The 16840-nt window shown below is 43.7% G+C and overlaps 1 protein-coding gene across 1 annotated transcript; it reads left to right on the forward strand.

The window, feature by feature from the left end:
* Window positions 1–5395: 5395 nt before the first annotated feature.
* Window positions 5396–6610, forward strand: LOC308083701 (putative adenosylhomocysteinase 3; the record flags this gene model as incomplete). Its single annotated transcript, XM_080426014.1, has 1 exon — window positions 5396–6610. One exon carries the CDS (start codon window positions 5396–5398, stop codon window positions 6608–6610), a length of 1215 nt encoding a protein of 404 aa, XP_080282140.1.
* Between the last annotated feature and the right edge of the window lie 10230 nt (window positions 6611–16840).

Genomic DNA, 16840 nt, shown 5'->3' on the forward strand with positions numbered 1-16840 from the left:
TGATCTCCATTATGTGCATGTGACTCCATATATGTGCATGTGACCAGGGGGGGGGGGGCAAGGGCTGTGGTCCACCGACCAACTGAACTGACCCACACGCGCGCGCGCGCGCACACACACACACACACACACACACACACACACACACACACACACACACACACACACACACACACACACACACACACACACACACACACACACACACACACACACACACACACACACCCATTAGGCATTTTTTATATAGGATATATTTAGTTTAATAAAACAAACTTCAGTTATATAAATAAATATATACATTTGATATTGCACTTTCTGACAAAACATCGATCAATACAGCTAATCGGTGGTCTAGGACTCTCCAAAATCACGATCGAACCCAAAAACTGTGGGTATAGCTGCACTCTAAATGACTCGAGGATGGAGGAAACATGCAAACATGCAACATGGTGACACCTATCTAGGACAGCACACTGTCCTAGATACTGACTTACTGAGTCAGTGTCGGTCTGGAATAATGAATCCATGCAAACTCAGCAACAACTCCTCAGTTATATGATTGATGGTGCCTCAACTCAAATGGGGACAGTCCCCCCCCCCCCCCACACACACACACACACACACACACACACACACACACACACACACACACACACACACACACAAACAAACAAACGTGTCCCAGTTCCTTTTATGCCACTTGTTAACGTCTTGACAGCTAAATCTGAGCACATTTCCATTGGATTGATGCAACAGGGGTGCAACGTTCTGTTGAACCGCTCTGGTGGGCTGGGTTATGAGCGTTAGCATGCGACTCCCACTTGTTTTTACAGTTCTTTCTTCATAAACCAGATGGGACGTCGGTTCCAGATCACATTAAAATGTGACGAATGCTTTGGCATACGGGCTGTTAAGGTTTAGGCTGCTTCTTTTAATCCATTAAGACCCGGGAACGCATCTGTGTCATTTTTTTATTTTCTTTGGGCTATTCAAAACATGAAAGTTTGTGCAAATCTTTTGAATATATATCATTTTTCAAAGTGAACATTTGTAACTAAAATCTTTGCTTCTGGGGGATTCTACAAATGTCTTCTAAATCCTACAGTTTTTTTTTTTTTACTTGTTTCTATATCAGTGGTTCTCAAACATTTTCATGTCAAGGACTCCCAAAATTATATGTATTTGGCCGCGGACCTCCATCTCAAAATATTTTGTAATAGGGACCCCCAGAATATTTGAGTAAAAAAAAACTTTTTTTGTATTTTTGTGTATTTTTGTATTATGTGTAATGTATTTTTTGGGCGGTGAAACCGCCCCTATAAGTGAGGTTTGGATATTTGTACAACAAATCCTGCGCTGTGATTGGCCAAAAATGTACCCCTAACCCTGCACCGTGATTGGCCAATCACAGTCTATTCAGGACTGTGATTGGCCAGTGTCACATGACACATGTGCATAGCCCTATATAAGAAACCATAACTTAAAAAAAAACATAAATTTGTTTTTTTAAAGTTATGGTTTCTTCCATCATAAAGAGTGTTTCAATAAATGTATTTATTATTTGTACATGATTGGTTGACTCCATTCAGTATTGTGATTAGCTAGCAAGACACCGCCCACTTCACACAGGTGTGATTTTTTTAATTTTCACGATAAAAAAAAGCAGATCTACAAGCTCATAGCTATGAGCTTGTAGATCTGCTATTTTTGAATATCTAAAGAAATCTTAACATGACATGGATGCTTTCCCCATCTAAATGGGTTACAATCCAACAGGAATGAGAGCAGGTGTCAGGACAGAGAGATGAATGACTGCCAGGGCTACTTATCACACACCACATGGTGGAAGAACTCAAGATGTCTAACTCAAGAAGTAAATTAAAAGTAGCATTACCACAATGCAGACATATTTGGTTAGTAAAAGTTCTGTATTCAGCATTTTACTTGAGTAAAAGCACAAAAGTAGGGTGATCACAATGTACTTTAATACGAAAAGTTAAAGTCAAATTTTGTGGAGTGGTCAATTTATCAAGTTTTTAACACGTTGTACATCGGGGGGGAAACGAATATCCAGTAAAATAAACACAGGATCTGACACAAATTTTGGTCAAGATTCAATTTATCCCCTGAGCAGTTCCAGGAAAACTAATGCTTTTGGACATACAGTCAGGCAGTGGTGGAAAAAGTGGTGGCATACAGTACAAGGTATCCACCCGACAGTGACGATATTCACCTGTTTCCTAGGCTGTGTGTTTTCCACTTCCTGTTGGATTTCATTGGATATCATTAGTCATCTGACCGGTTTCATTGGATTTCATTGGAAAACACACAGGAAGTGGAAAGCCTAGGAAACAGGTGAATAGAGTAGAGAACCAGTAGCCTGGTTCCAGACCATAGACCCCGCCCACTCTCTGAGTGGACTGCCCCTCTTGGTCTGGTGTTGTAATGTGAACATAGGATATATTCGGTCCAAAAAAGTACCATCCAATGAGAGTCGGAGGTGGGGGTGGGTCTGACGACAAGCCAATCATCGAATATCTGCTAAAACGAGCTGTGCGATGACGTCAGATGTATAGGCGGATCCGTGGATCTCTTGTGATTGGTTTAGGGAAATTCGAATCCCCTCCCCCTTGTAATCGCCTTCACTGCAGCCAATGTCAGACTGAAGCTCCACGCAGCTCCAGTCTGATAATAGGCTCTATGCACAGCAGCCATATTGGGAATGAATTGGGCCCCTTACTTCCTTCATAGGTGTATGAAATAATACTAATTAAGGCTCTGTTCCATTTAGTGTAGCACAGTGGTTGTCTTATTTTCACGGAGCCCCATAACTCTGAGAGTGTACAAATGGAACCACATTTGGTTCCATTTGTACACTCGGAGCTACACACCCACCAGAAGGGGCCAAAATGGAGTGTTTCTAGTGAGCCAACATGCACAATATCAGTACCCCGACCAGAATGGAACAGAGCCTTCATTAGTATCATTGGTAACACCTGTGAAGGAAGTAAGAAGAGAACCAATTTCTTTCCAATATGGCTGCCATGCAAAGAGACGAGGCTAGAGAACCAGACTAACTTCCTCCGCTCTGCTCAGCTCTCCCCCCCCCCCCCTCCCTCCCTCCCAGCATGGTGTTGTGTTTGTGCTAAATGTCATGCGGCCCACGTTGATCAATGCCCACCATCAGTGAGTTCCTGCCAGGCGGACACTGCCTGCCGAAACACCACAAAGACATCCTTCATCACACCGGACGTTTCCATTCCACTTCTTTCTTAGATCTTTACACGCAGGCTCCCTGTTTGTCAAAGTCAAAGAATGGATTTCAAAATACTATTGTTGGTTTATGATGCATTGAGTGGTTTAGGGCTAAAAAACTGTACATTTCTGATCTTGTGATATCATGAACCATCCAAAGCTCTCAGGTCATCTGGGACAGGTCTGCTTTTTAATTTCTTTCTATCATTTTTTTTCTTTTTACTGAATTTAAATGTCCTTTTGCTATGCGTTTCCTTTGCCTAATGTTTTATGTGAAGCACATTGAATTGCCTTGTTGTTGAAATGTGCTATACTGTACACATAAACTTGCCTTGCCTTGTCATGCACAGTTATGTTAAATTAACCGACTGTACAAATGGACCCGCTTTTACAGTCAGAAGTACAGGCACTCAGTTTACACACGTATGCTCATGTATATGCATTTATGTCAATAAAAATGTCAATCAATCAAAAGAAACAGGCTCCATGTGTACTCGGATGTCGATGCGTATGCTGGAATCAAACCGCAAAGTACTGTACTTCTATTTATATTTCCCATCTGGTGTCAAACAACACCAACCGCTCACGCACATACGCACAAATCTGCTGCGGTGACAGGCAGCACACCTTTGTGAAGAGATGGCAGCTTACCATTTCTCAGTGGTGGAAAAAGTACTCACAATTTGTACTTGAGTAAAAGTATCAATACTGCAATATAGAAATACTCTGTTACAAGTTCAAAATGTACTTGGGTAAAAGTACAAAAGTATTGGCATCAAAATGTACTTAAAGTACCAAAAGTAAAAGTACTCATTATGCAGAATGTCCAGTTTCAAGTTTTCAAATGTATACAAATCTTTTGAAAATAGCAGATCTACAAGCTCACAATGCGTCGCATCCCGACGCATAGTGTCCCGAAGACAGAATACATGTTTACAGCATGAATATGCAGGAGGCTAACTGTTTGTTGTTGTTTTCTTTTCCTTCTTTCTCCTTCCGGTTCTTATTCCTATTTTTGGGCGGTGAAACCGCCCCTATAAGTGAGGTTTGGAAATTTGTACAATTATCCTGCGCTGTGATTGGCCAAAAAGTACCCCGCCTAACCCTGCACCGTGATTGGCCAATCACAGTCTATTCAGGACTGTGATTGGCCAGTGTCACATGACACATGTGCATAGCCCTATATAAGAAACCATAACTTTAAAAAAAAAACATAGATTTGTTTTTTTTAAGTTATGGTTTCGTCCATCATAAAGAGTGTTTCAATAAATGTATTTATTTTTTGTACATGATTGGTTGACTCCATTCAGTATTGTGATTAGCTAGCAAGACACCGCCCACTTCACACAGGGTGTGATTTTTTCTGTTTCTTTTGTTTTACACTTATTTAAGTTTAATTTCATAATGGACGTCAATGGAACCCTGAGCAGGCTGAAACCTTGCCCAAATTTGGAGGTATACATCATAGATACGTCATAGATACTGATGTAGTGTGTGTGTGTGTGTTTGTGAGTGAGTGTTGATTGCTCCAATGGTGGGGAAAAGGACTTCAGGTTGTCAGTTCAGGTTGTAGCAGCGAATGTCACCGAGGTCCAACTCAAAGACGACGTCCCTAGTTCCCCGGCGCTGACACCCTGGTCAAGATCAAGAGGGAGCCACGACAACACGAGGTCGTTCTCTCGCTATGACGGAGCCCTCCTCGGTAAAAGCCGAGGACCCGAGCCCTGCGGGCATCCTCGACCCGACGAACCCTGCAAAGACGCCTCTGGCGTCCGCCATGAAGCAGACCGGCCCGCAGCCACAGAACAGCGGCGGAGGAGGAGGAGAGGCTTGCATCAGCCCGGACGGTGCCATGGCCAAAGCCCCGCAGAAGAAAAAGATCCAGTTTGTCGACCAGAAAGAGGAGTTTGACAAATGTCCGACCAAGATGGGCCACCGCTCGCTGTCTCGCTCCGCCTCTCAGTCCTCCACGGACAGCTACTGCTCGGTGGGGTCGGACACGGACAGCTCGGGCGACGAGACGACTCCCCGAGACCGGCGGCAGGTGAAGAACTCCAGGGGGAATGGAGACTTCTGCATCAAGGACATGCAACAGGCCGACTTCGGACGCAGGGAGATCGAAATCGCCGAGCAGGAGATGCCGGCCCTGATGGCCCTGAGGAAGCGATCGCTGGAGGAGAAGCCCCTGGCGGGGGCTAAGGTGGTGGGCTGCACCCACATCACCGCCCAGACCGCCGTGCTGATGGAGACCCTGTCCGCGCTGGGGGCTCAGTGCAGGTGGGCCGCCTGCAACGTTCACTCCACCCAGAACGAGGTGGCGGCGGCCCTCGCCGAGGGAGGCTTCAGCGTGTTCGCGTGGAAGGGAGAGTCGGAGGACGACTTCTGGTGGTGCATCGACCGCTGCGTCGACCCGGAGGGCTGGCAGCCCAACATGATCCTGGACGACGGTGGAGACCTGACTCACTGGATTTATAAGAAATACCCCGACGTGTTCAAGAACGTTAAAGGCATCATAGAGGAGAGCGTCACCGGGGTGCACCGGTTGTACCAGCTGGCCAAGGCGGGGAAACTGTGCGTTCCGGCGATGAACGTCAACGACTCCGTGACCAAGCAGAGGTTCGACAACCTCTACTGCTGCAGAGAGTCCATCCTGGACGGGCTGAAGAGGACGACCGACGTGCTGTTCGGAGGCAAGCGGGTGGTGGTGTGCGGATACGGGGAGGTGGGGAAGGGCTGCTGCGCCGTCCTCAAGGCCATGGGCTCCGTGGTCCACGTCACCGAGATCGATCCCATCTGCGCCCTGCAGGCCTGCATGGACGGCTTCAGGACGGTGACGCTGAGCGAAGTGGTCCGACAGGTGGACATCGTCATCACCTGCACGGGCAACAAGAACGTGGTAGCCAGGGACCACCTGGACCGCATGAAGAGCGGCTGCATCGTCTGCAACATGGGCCACTCCAACACCGAGATCGACGTGGAGAGTCTGAGGAGCCCGGAGCTGACCTGGGAGAGGGTCCGCTCGCAGGTGGACCACATCATCTGGCCGGACGGCAAGAGGATCGTCCTGCTGGCCGAGGGTCGTCTGCTGAACCTCAGCTGCTCGGCCGTTCCCTCGTTCGTCATGTCCATCAGCACCACCACCCAGGCCCTGGCTCTGATGGAGCTGCACAACGCCCCCGAAGGACGATACAAGCAAGACGTCCACCTGCTGCCGAAGAAGATGGATGAGTATGTGGCCAGCCTCCATCTCTCTGCATTCGACGCTCATCTCACAGAGCTGACGGACGAACAGGCCAAGTACCTGGGCTTGAACAGGAACGGGCCCTTCAAGCCAAACTACTACAGATATTAACTGAAAGGGTGGGGCTTTCTTGCCTACACTTTTTGGCAGTCTTCTGTGTTTTTTTTGCAATATTATGAATTTCTTGGGTGGGTAGAGTAGCTAGGTTTAGCCGAGAGGGGAAAGGGAATGGGATCTCATTGTCAAATCGTATCTTGGCTTTTCTCTTATTGGATCTGTTTTTAGTTTTTCAGAGATTCCGATTTTTTTGAATGTTAATATTTTTTGTGTGCTGTTTTTGTTTAGTTTTTCTTGTTTAACATGTTCTGTTATCCTCCAATAAGATAGTCGGCCTAGTCACCCAGCTCCTCGTTGATTATGTTTCTTCATAGTACTGACTGGTCAGGCTTACATTTGGCGAGGGACATTGTCTTCCATTGCTGCAAAGCAATGGGATCGTCTTTGATTTTTAACTGTATATTAGTTCATCTGCTTCTCTGCTGCTCAACAAACGAACAGGCTGACATTTTAGTTTGTTCTTTTCACAATTTCACAAAGGTGCTGTATTTAGATGTTGTCTATGTTTGTCTTTGTTTTTTTCTGTTGTCTACGTTACCTTTTGGAGCTAAAGAGAGAGAAAAAATCATTTTAATGTGATAAAGAAGCAATTTAAACGTTCCATGATGATGCTAAGTGTAATAATGTACTTAAAACCCACAGGCTCACAGGCCTTGTGGATCCCCAGGTCCACATTCATAGTTTTTTCACCAGTAATAACATGCCCAGAATGATGACTCCAGGGTTAAAGTTCTTCTACCAGAGTGAATTGCAGCAAACATGATAGGTTCTCATTTGGCACAATGGCCTGGTTATGTTTGTTCATGAATAATCAATAGGCTTATTATTGGACAGATGATTACATTCATGGTTCGAAATGCTCAAGGTCAGTGGTTCTCAAAGTGGGGTCTGGGGACCCCTAAGGGTCCTTGAGGGGATTCCAGCGTTTATTTGTAGCTTATAACACATTTCAACAAGGCAATTTAATTCCAACGTTTATTTGTAGCTTATAACACATTTCAACAAGGCAATTTAATGTGCTTTACTTAAACATTAAGCAAAAACAACACATTATAACAGGACGTTAGAATACAACAAAAGAGAGGGTCCCAAAGTTTTCTTAGTTAGGAAAATAGTTTACCCTTAAAGGTCAGCTAAATGACTGATAGTGAGGAACTAAATGGACCCTTACAGGTCTGTAACTCTGAGAGTGTACACATGGAACCGTACGGGTCCATATTTGTACTCTCAGAGTTATGGGGGTCTGTGGTCAAATGCATACCAAATTGGGGGTCCTTGAAATTAAAAGGTTTGAGAACCACTGCTCAAGGTCACAGACGTAGAACAAAAGATGTCACCCCAGGTTGCATCTACTATCTCTATAAAGTGGGAAGTTCATAAATCCACCAACCCCCAAATCTGTCCGTCTGTCTGTGTCCCTTATGGAGATCCCTGATGTCATCAATATGATGTCATATTAGTGATGTCATAGACTGGCTTCCAAGTACTATGATAACTGGAAAATGTGCTCCTCGGAGCACAAGTCTCCGCCAGCAGACCCGTGCTATTTTAATAGCACGGGTCGTCTTGGTAGAATGGGTCGTCTTGGTAGAATGCTCGTGGTTTTTGGTGTTCTGCAGGGGCGACTGAATATGTAGTGTCTGCATCTAAAAAATGTTCTTCTTGAAGCAATGTGTCATATGGGAGTCGTCGTAATTGACTGGTTTGTTCAAATGCTTGTCTGTCTTCTTCATCTTCATTGTCTTGAACAGTTTCAGCAGTTGATTGGTGTGTTTGATCTATGTCAGTTTTCTCTAGTGCTACATAATGTATTTGATTAAGGTGGCCAATTGTTACAGTATTAAGACTTGAGCCTTGTTGTGGGATCAATTCAACTCTATAGTCCTCTTCTGTGTTACTGTTGTAGATGAGTATGCTTTCTTAGCTTTGGCCTTCTGCGCCTTTGCTTGACCAATGTTAGGTGTTCTCAGAGGGACACACACACGCACGGACGGGTGATTTGTACTGGAAGGTACTGTTCCAATCAAGACTGATTGATCCTGTCTTACCTCACTTCAAAAGACATAAATGGCCTTTTGAAGTGACACACCTATTTATAGGATTTTATTTCGTCATGCGTCCCTCTAGCCAATCAAAGGCATTGGTGTCAACATATTGACACGTGTCACGTGGAGCTTGACCAATGTTAGCTTGGCTAGGGGCCATGCTAACACACGGCGGGACGAAGCGAAAACATACTCTCCACCTCCGGCGGAGACAATAATGAGTACTGCACTAAGTACTCCACTAGCACTACGTACTGCACTAAGTACTCCACTAAGCACTACGTACTGCACTAAGTACAGTACTATGTATTGCATATCTGGTTGTGAGCTTGTAGATTGGCATTTTTTTAAAATAGCTTTGATATTCTCTGTGGTAGTGGTTAAGGTGGCTACGGATTACAGACAACTTCTTATATTTATATACTATTCCATATCTAAACAGCAAAATCAGTTAATTTGTTCATATCATTAAATGTGTAAATGTCTAGCATTTACAACCAGATATTTTTGCAATGCTCTGTAAGCCTCTTACAGTAAAAGTTAACATTACATGTATAATTTGATGATTTAAGTATCCTTGTATTTGTTTATAGGGAGTTTATGTGAGTTTACCAGGTTGGAATTCTTCCACTCCTGACATCACAAAACTAGCATCATTTAATTAAAACTATATGTCGTCTCTGTTGGGTGGAAACCTCATATGTCCAAAACTGTTACTAGCATTTACAACTGGTAAATTGGTAGTTGCGGGTTGCATTTTTTTCCAGTGTTCCAAGTGTTTTCACTCACTCACTCTCTCTCACACACACATACACACAATTTCAATTCAATTCAATTCAAAGGGCTTTATTGGCATGAGAAAACATACGTTTACATTGCCAAAGCAGAAAGCATAATACACACACACACACACACACACACACACGCGCACACACACACACACACACACACACACACACACACACACACACACACACACACACACACACACACACACACACACACACACACACACACACACATGCGCGTGTGCACACACACACACACACACACACACACACACACACACACACACACACACACACACACACACACACACACACACACACACACACACACACACACACACACACACACACACACACACACACTGTAATCACCTCCAGAGAGCTGGTGCCCAGTTCACAGGATGAGCAGCACATGGAAAGTGATCAATCCATTTAGTGCAGCCTTCTGTCTCGTTGGGGAACGCGTGATGGATGCTCATATAGGGTGACATTACGTTTTATACACAATTCAGGCATAAAGCAGATGCTCTTATCCAGAGCGGCTTACAATAAGCAAGGCAATCACATGCATAGAATGCAGATAGACAGTGTAGTGCAGGTATACCAAGAACCTAGGTTTAAAAAAAAAAAAAGAACCTATAGCGTTTGTTTAAATAACGTGCATTCTAAATTACATTCTTAACATTTTGGTCAAGAAAACAAAAACATGAGACCGAGTGACCAAGATTATGTCTGCATGGTAGCCATCGATCGCTATAGCGTCAGAAGGTGGCAGGAAGGGCTACAGGGAGAGAGAAGTGCTAGGTGGGGGTGAGCTGGAGTCTGCAGTTTTGACTGTGATGGGAGTTTGTTCCACAGTTTGGGAGCCAGGAGGGAGAAGAGTTTACTCTAGGACCGCTGTTCCGGGTGTTTTAGGAAAGCTGTCCTGTGTTAGCTGATCTGAGTTAGATGGAGCGGTTGTAGGATTGGATCAGGCCTTGAAGGTATGGGGGCTGCCATGCCTTTGGGTTGCCTTGTAGGCCAGCATTGTTGTTTTGTACCCTCTGCGAGCCAATGGAGAGAGCAGAAAAGGGGGGAGACATATGAACATTTTGGCTGGTTTGAGACCAGGCGTGCTGCGGCATTCTGGATCATATAGCAGGGAGTTACAGTAGTCAAGTCGTGAGATGACTGTGGCCTGGATAAGGAGCTTGGCTGACTCCTGGGCGAGGAAGGGTCTGATCCTTCAAATGTTATTATCTTTCAATAAATGCAAGGAATCTCTACACCAGGACTTTCCAGAACCACCGATCCCTCAGATATGCCCATATATGGGCATGCCCATTATGTATATTGCCATATACTGATCACATCAGGGATCTCCATATGGGTAGAAAAGGGACACAGACACACGGACGGACGGACGGACAGACGGTTACAACAGACAACGGGTATAATAGGTAATGCATAACAGATGCATTCCCTATTTGCATCGTTCCCAACTTGCATCGTTCCTGAGCAGGCCGGTGCACAACGGGCACCTGTAAAGCGTAAAGCATAAACCTAGAGCAGCGAAAACCGTTGCATGTATGCAGTGGTGGAAAAAGTACTCAAATCTTTTACTTAAGTAAAAGTATCAATACTGCAATGTAGAAGTACTCTGTTACAAGTAAAAGTCCCGAATTAAGCATTTACTTGAGTAAAAGTTCAAAAGTATTGGTATCAAAATGTACTTAAAGTACCAAAAGTAAAAGTACTTAAACAAATTGAAAATAGCAGATCTACAAGCCCACAACGCGTCGCGATGCGACACGTTGTGAGCTTGTAGATCGGCTATTTTCAAATAGCCTATGTATGAAATAGGGATAAAGTGGTTAATGTATGTTTTATAATGTAATCATTTATATCTGCAAAGTAACTAGTAACTCAAGTTTTCAAATAATTGTAGTGGAGTAAAAGTAGAATATTTGCCTAATGGAGTAGAAGTAAAATTATTGAAAATGGGAAATACTCCAGTAAAGTAAAGATTCCTCAAAGGCGTACTTAAGTACAGTACTTGAGTAAATGTACTTAGTTACATTTTCCGACGAGATCGGTATTGGCAATCATGCAGCAAATGTATCCCAAATTTGAACCACAGTTTTTGGGCATGTCATCACCAGTATCTACAGCAGGGGTGGGGAACTTTGATGATGGAGAGATCCACTATATTTCCAAACCCACTCCAGAGGGCCACATTGCATATACTGTCGGGCCATTCTATGTCACACAAAAGTAGCAAAAATAGCCGATCTACAAGCTCAAAACGCATCGCAGTGCGACACGTTTTCAGCTTGTAGATCTGCTATTTTGTTTATTGGAATCCCGATTTTTTTTGTACTATTTTTGAATTGGAATCCAGATTTGTTTTAGCTATTTTTGAATTGGAATCCTGAAAAGCAAAATTTGTATTTAATTTCAAATGCATTTAGTTATACTTATGATAACTTTATGAACTTAAATACAAACACATTGGACATAAAAAATACAATATAATTTTAATACTAGTCAATCATTAAGCTACTAATATTAACGTGTGTTTGCATGTTTGGAATTGTAACAGCTGAAATCATATATCATATATCAGTGTTCCGATATTAACCTGCGGGCCACATTAAGTGAAGGGGCCGCCAGTTGTTCATGTATGATCTACAGTATCTGATCAGTATGCATGGCCATGCGGAGCAAACAAACTCGGTGACCTGACCTTTTTAAGTGTGCCTGTATTCACAAAAGACCCACAAGCACCTGTTAAAAATCACAAAATCATCTCGGCGCGGCACGTTGGGAGCAGCTAATCTATTGTAGTGAGCGTTTGATGCCAGCGGGCTCGCCTCCAGCACCCACCTGAGTGTCATCCACGGCGGGGCGGAGAACAAGTGTTGTTGTACTGCGTATCTCACGGTGACAACTCTCCTCACGGGGGCCGGTCCTCCTCCCTGTGACCTGTCTGGGTGTTATTACTGTGAATATATATTGGTCCGCGGAGGTCTAACAGGCGGCAGGGTGAAGGCACATTAGCATTTTTATTTTGTATTCGGCACCACGGGCCATCGCCTGTACTTTTAATACTGTGTGCTTGTTTAGTGGTCCTTGGTGGGATGAGTGCATGTGTTTCTAATGAGCGAAGCATTATGCAAATGTCCGCTCAAGAAGTCACACGCCTGGACTTATGAATACACAACAACGCTGATACGGTCTAATCTGTTGAATTGTACATGAAACAAGCTGGGGATGTTATTTCACTGGTCTGTTCTAGCAGAAGGAAACCATGACTCATTGTGCATGTGTCTATTTTTGATATGCAGTGGTGGAAAAAGTACCCGCATTTTTCACTTAAGTAAAAGTATCAATACTGCAATGTAGAAATACTCTGTTACAAGTAAAAGTCTGGAATTAAAAAAATACTTGAGTAAGGGTACAAAAGTATTGGTATCAAAATGTACTTAAAGTACCAAAAGTAGGAAGTGCTTATTATGCAGAATTTATAAAATGTATACAAATCTTTTGAAAATAGCAGATCTACAAGCTCGCAATGCGTCTCATCGCTACGCATTGTGAGCTTGTAGATGATCGGCTATTTTCAAATGGCCGAAAGGTATATAGGGCTGAAGTGGTTAATGAACTGCAAATTGGCAATACTCCAGTAAAGTAAAAATACCTCAAAATGGTACTTAAGTACAGTACTTGAGTAAATGTACTGTACTTAGTTACTTTACGCCACTGTCGATATGATCCCCTTTCATACAAGCAGTTCAGTGTGTAGGCCTACATCTGTCTGTCTGTCTGTCTGTCTGTCATGCAAAGGGGAATTTCACCTGATCAAGGGAGATCCTTGGCTTCTAGTTTAGGCAGGGCTAACCGCATTGTAAGCTTATAGATCGTCTATTTTCAAATGGCGGCTATTTTCAAATAGCCGATGTGTATATATATATGTTTATGTCACATACTGTCCAGGTGTAGCCACTACTACTACTGTACATGGAGGGCTATACTGTACTACATAAGTAGCACTGATGATGTACTGTACGAGTAAAAAAGAAAATCACTTCAAGGATGATCTCTGTTTCTCTATAAAACCCCAGTCCCAATATGACTCCTCCTGCAGCGTCTGGCAGCCTTTCAGCACGGGAAACATAAAGCCACAGAGCTGTGAACCTCAGTGATCTATGCTCAAGGCGAGTAGTGCTGAAGATGGTTTGTCTGCGAAGGTGGCAGCTTTCAAAAGACAGATTGAAGGGTTTTCTTTCTTTTTCTATTTCCTTTTTTTTGCTGGCATCAGCCATGTGGAGAGTAAATGTACCCCTGTAAAGGCCCATGTGGAGAGTAAATGTACCCCTGTAAAGGCCCATGTGGAGAGTAATTGTATGTCCCATATCTCTGCTGTCCGGCAGGAACCAGCTAACTCCAAAATTCCTGAAAAAAAATCAGGAAATGAAAAAAGCTGAATGGAACAGCTGAATGGACCTCCAAGCTCACAATGAGGTTGGAGGTCAAAAGGGGGTGGAGTCAGCTAAACCAACTAACTCCAGTGGACTTCGCTGGTAGCAGAAAATTTGAGGATCCAATGGAGTTAGCTGGTTGTGTCAGAACCGCTTTTTAATCCTTTTCATTGGTTCAATAGTTTTTTACCAACACACAGACGTAAAGGGTGTTCAATGGCCCTGATTTATAGAAAAAAATGCAAAAGCGTCAAAATGGAGTTAGCTGGTTTCTGCCGGACAGCAACGATATGCAACTCCTTGCAACCGTTTTAGAGACTGTTGCGGCGGCCATTTCGGCCATTTGAAAATAGCCGATCTACAAGCTCACAATGCGTCGCATCGCGAGCTTGTAGATCTGCTATTTTCAAAAGATATTTTTGAAAACTTGTAAGAACTTGTGAATTGGGACATTCTGTCTAATGACTGAGCAGTGAGCACTTTTTCTTTTGATACTTTAAGTACATTTTGATGCCAATACTTTTGTACTTTTACTCAAGTCAATTTTGAATTCTGGACTTTCACTTGACTATTTCTACATTGCAGTATTGATACTTTTACTTAAGTAATAAATGTGAGTAGCTTTTCCACCACTGCCAGTTGCAGGCCTGTGCCATTTGGGGATAATGGTTGCAAGGAGTTGCATTGGTGTGAACTGGCCCAGTGGACCAGTTAAAAAAAGAGTGTGTGTGTAAATGTCTAAACACAGGCAAGCTATCCGTCTTCCAGAGGTAAAAAGTTACTAAAGCTCATTGGTCACAACTTACTACTTGAGTGTGTGTGTGTGTGTGTGTGTGTGTGTGTGTGTGTGTGTGTGTGTGTGTGTGTGTGTGTGTGTGTGCGTGCGTGCGTGCGTGCGTGCGTGCGTGCGTGCGTGCGTGCGTGCGTGCCTGCGCGCGTGTGTTTGTAAATGCCACAGAGCATCCATCCTTCTTCTTGCCATTTGCAGTTTGTTGTGACCTTTCAGAACAACACAATGTGTGTACAGTTGTGTTTCTGAACTACACAATGTGTGTACAGTTGTCATTCCTCCCGCATGGCTTCCTGTAACCACTGGTAACCACTTCCTCTGCACTGCTACAGTAGGTCAAACACAGTGTTGCCAGATTTTGTGAGAGAAATAAGCAACCAGGTCTATAAAAAACAAGCCCAAAAGAAGCGACTATAGGCCACTTGAGAACTTTAAACCTATACTATATACATCGGCTATCCGAAGAAAAAAAAAATAAGACGATCTACAAGCTCACAACGCATCACATTTGTAGACTGAGTTGCTGGTTGGGTATACACTGGAATGTTTGGTATTTTGATTTGTTTTAAATTGATGTGTCTGATAATCCCATAGACGTGGGATGGGTCAAGACATTTTCCGGACACGGAATTAAATTATTCATTCATTCATTCCTTGTAGATTGGAATATTTTCAAAATAATCTTGTGGAAAAAAAGTGTCCAGTTTTTATCTGGTAAAAAACATTTTTAGATATGGGGTCCGTAGACAATAATTTGGGGGTCCTTGACATGAAAATGTTTGAGAACCACTGGGTTTAAACAACATTTGGAAGCAAGCCCAAATAATCAAACTACATTTTACAAACAAGCCCAAAAACCTGCAACCTGCAACGACGAATAGGACAGAAAAAACTAGCCCAAAGTTGCTTATAATAAGCAGACATGGCAACACTGGTCAAACATCAGAAAAGCATGACAGCGCTGTTCCCCTTTTTGACTTTGTTTACATTTAAACTCAAATTAATGAGATTATTGTGCCAGGGTAATGACCTTCAACCTGGTTTCCGTATTTTAATTAAATACCAAAACATCACCACTAGTGTAGGGCCTGTCCTTTCACACCGTTTCACAAAACACAGATTGGAACTTGTGGCCCGACAAAATCTTTGTGCCCATGAGCAACTACAGCGTGGATTGGAAAGCTCTGCGAGATTATTATGGATCATACACGTTTCACAAATGCTGATGTGTCTTAAGACTATCTAACCTACTGAAACTCTTGTCACACTGTTAAAAGTAGATGTTTTTTCTCCATTGTGGATACGTTGGTGTCTCCTCAGATGAGTTAACTGACTGAAACTCTTGTTACACTGTTTACAGTAGAAAGGTTTTTCTCCTGTGTGGATACGCTGGTGTGTCTTAAGACAACCTATCTGATTGAAACTCTTGTGACACTGTTTACAATGGATAGGTTTTTCCCTAGTGTGGATACGTTGGTGTTTGTTCAGATCACCTGACTCACTGAACGTTTTGCCACACTGTTTACATTGGAAAGGTTTTTCCCCAGTGTGGATACGCTGGTGTTTGTTCAGACTACCTGACTCACTGAACGTTTTGCCACACTGTTTACATTGGAAAGGTTTTTCTCCAGTGTGGATACGCTGGTGTTTGTTCAGATTACCTGACTGACTGAACGTTTTGCCACACTGTTTACATTGGAAAGGTTTTTCTCCAGTGTGGATACGCTGGTGTTTGTTCAGATTACTCACCGACTGAAACTCTTGTCACACTGTTTACAGTGGAAAGGCTTTTCTCCGGTGTGGACATGCCCGTGAATCTTCAGGTGAGCTAACGTAGTGAAACTCTTGTAAGGGCGCGCTCCCACCAAGAGTTGGCTGGCCGCTGTTAAACGCAGGTTGTGCGCGGCCACAGTTTTTTGCAGCCAGCGGATTCTAGAAAACGGGAGTGTCGCGCCTGTCACTCACTTTCAGGAGCCTCCCCGTAGCCTGTGAACGCCTGTGCCTGCTGCCTTGAGCACCATGTTGCTTCCTGAGTCTTGAGACGGTCCGCCTTCGACTCACCCGATTGGACAGAGGGAGAAAATCAGCGCCTGCCTCCAGCAGTTTTATGCTTAGTCGCGGAGAGCAGATAAACGCAAGGT

This window comes from Gymnoscopelus braueri, assembly GCF_963280865.1.
Source record: "Gymnoscopelus braueri genome assembly, chromosome: 4".
In the NCBI taxonomy this organism is placed as follows: domain Eukaryota; kingdom Metazoa; phylum Chordata; class Actinopteri; order Myctophiformes; family Myctophidae; genus Gymnoscopelus; species Gymnoscopelus braueri.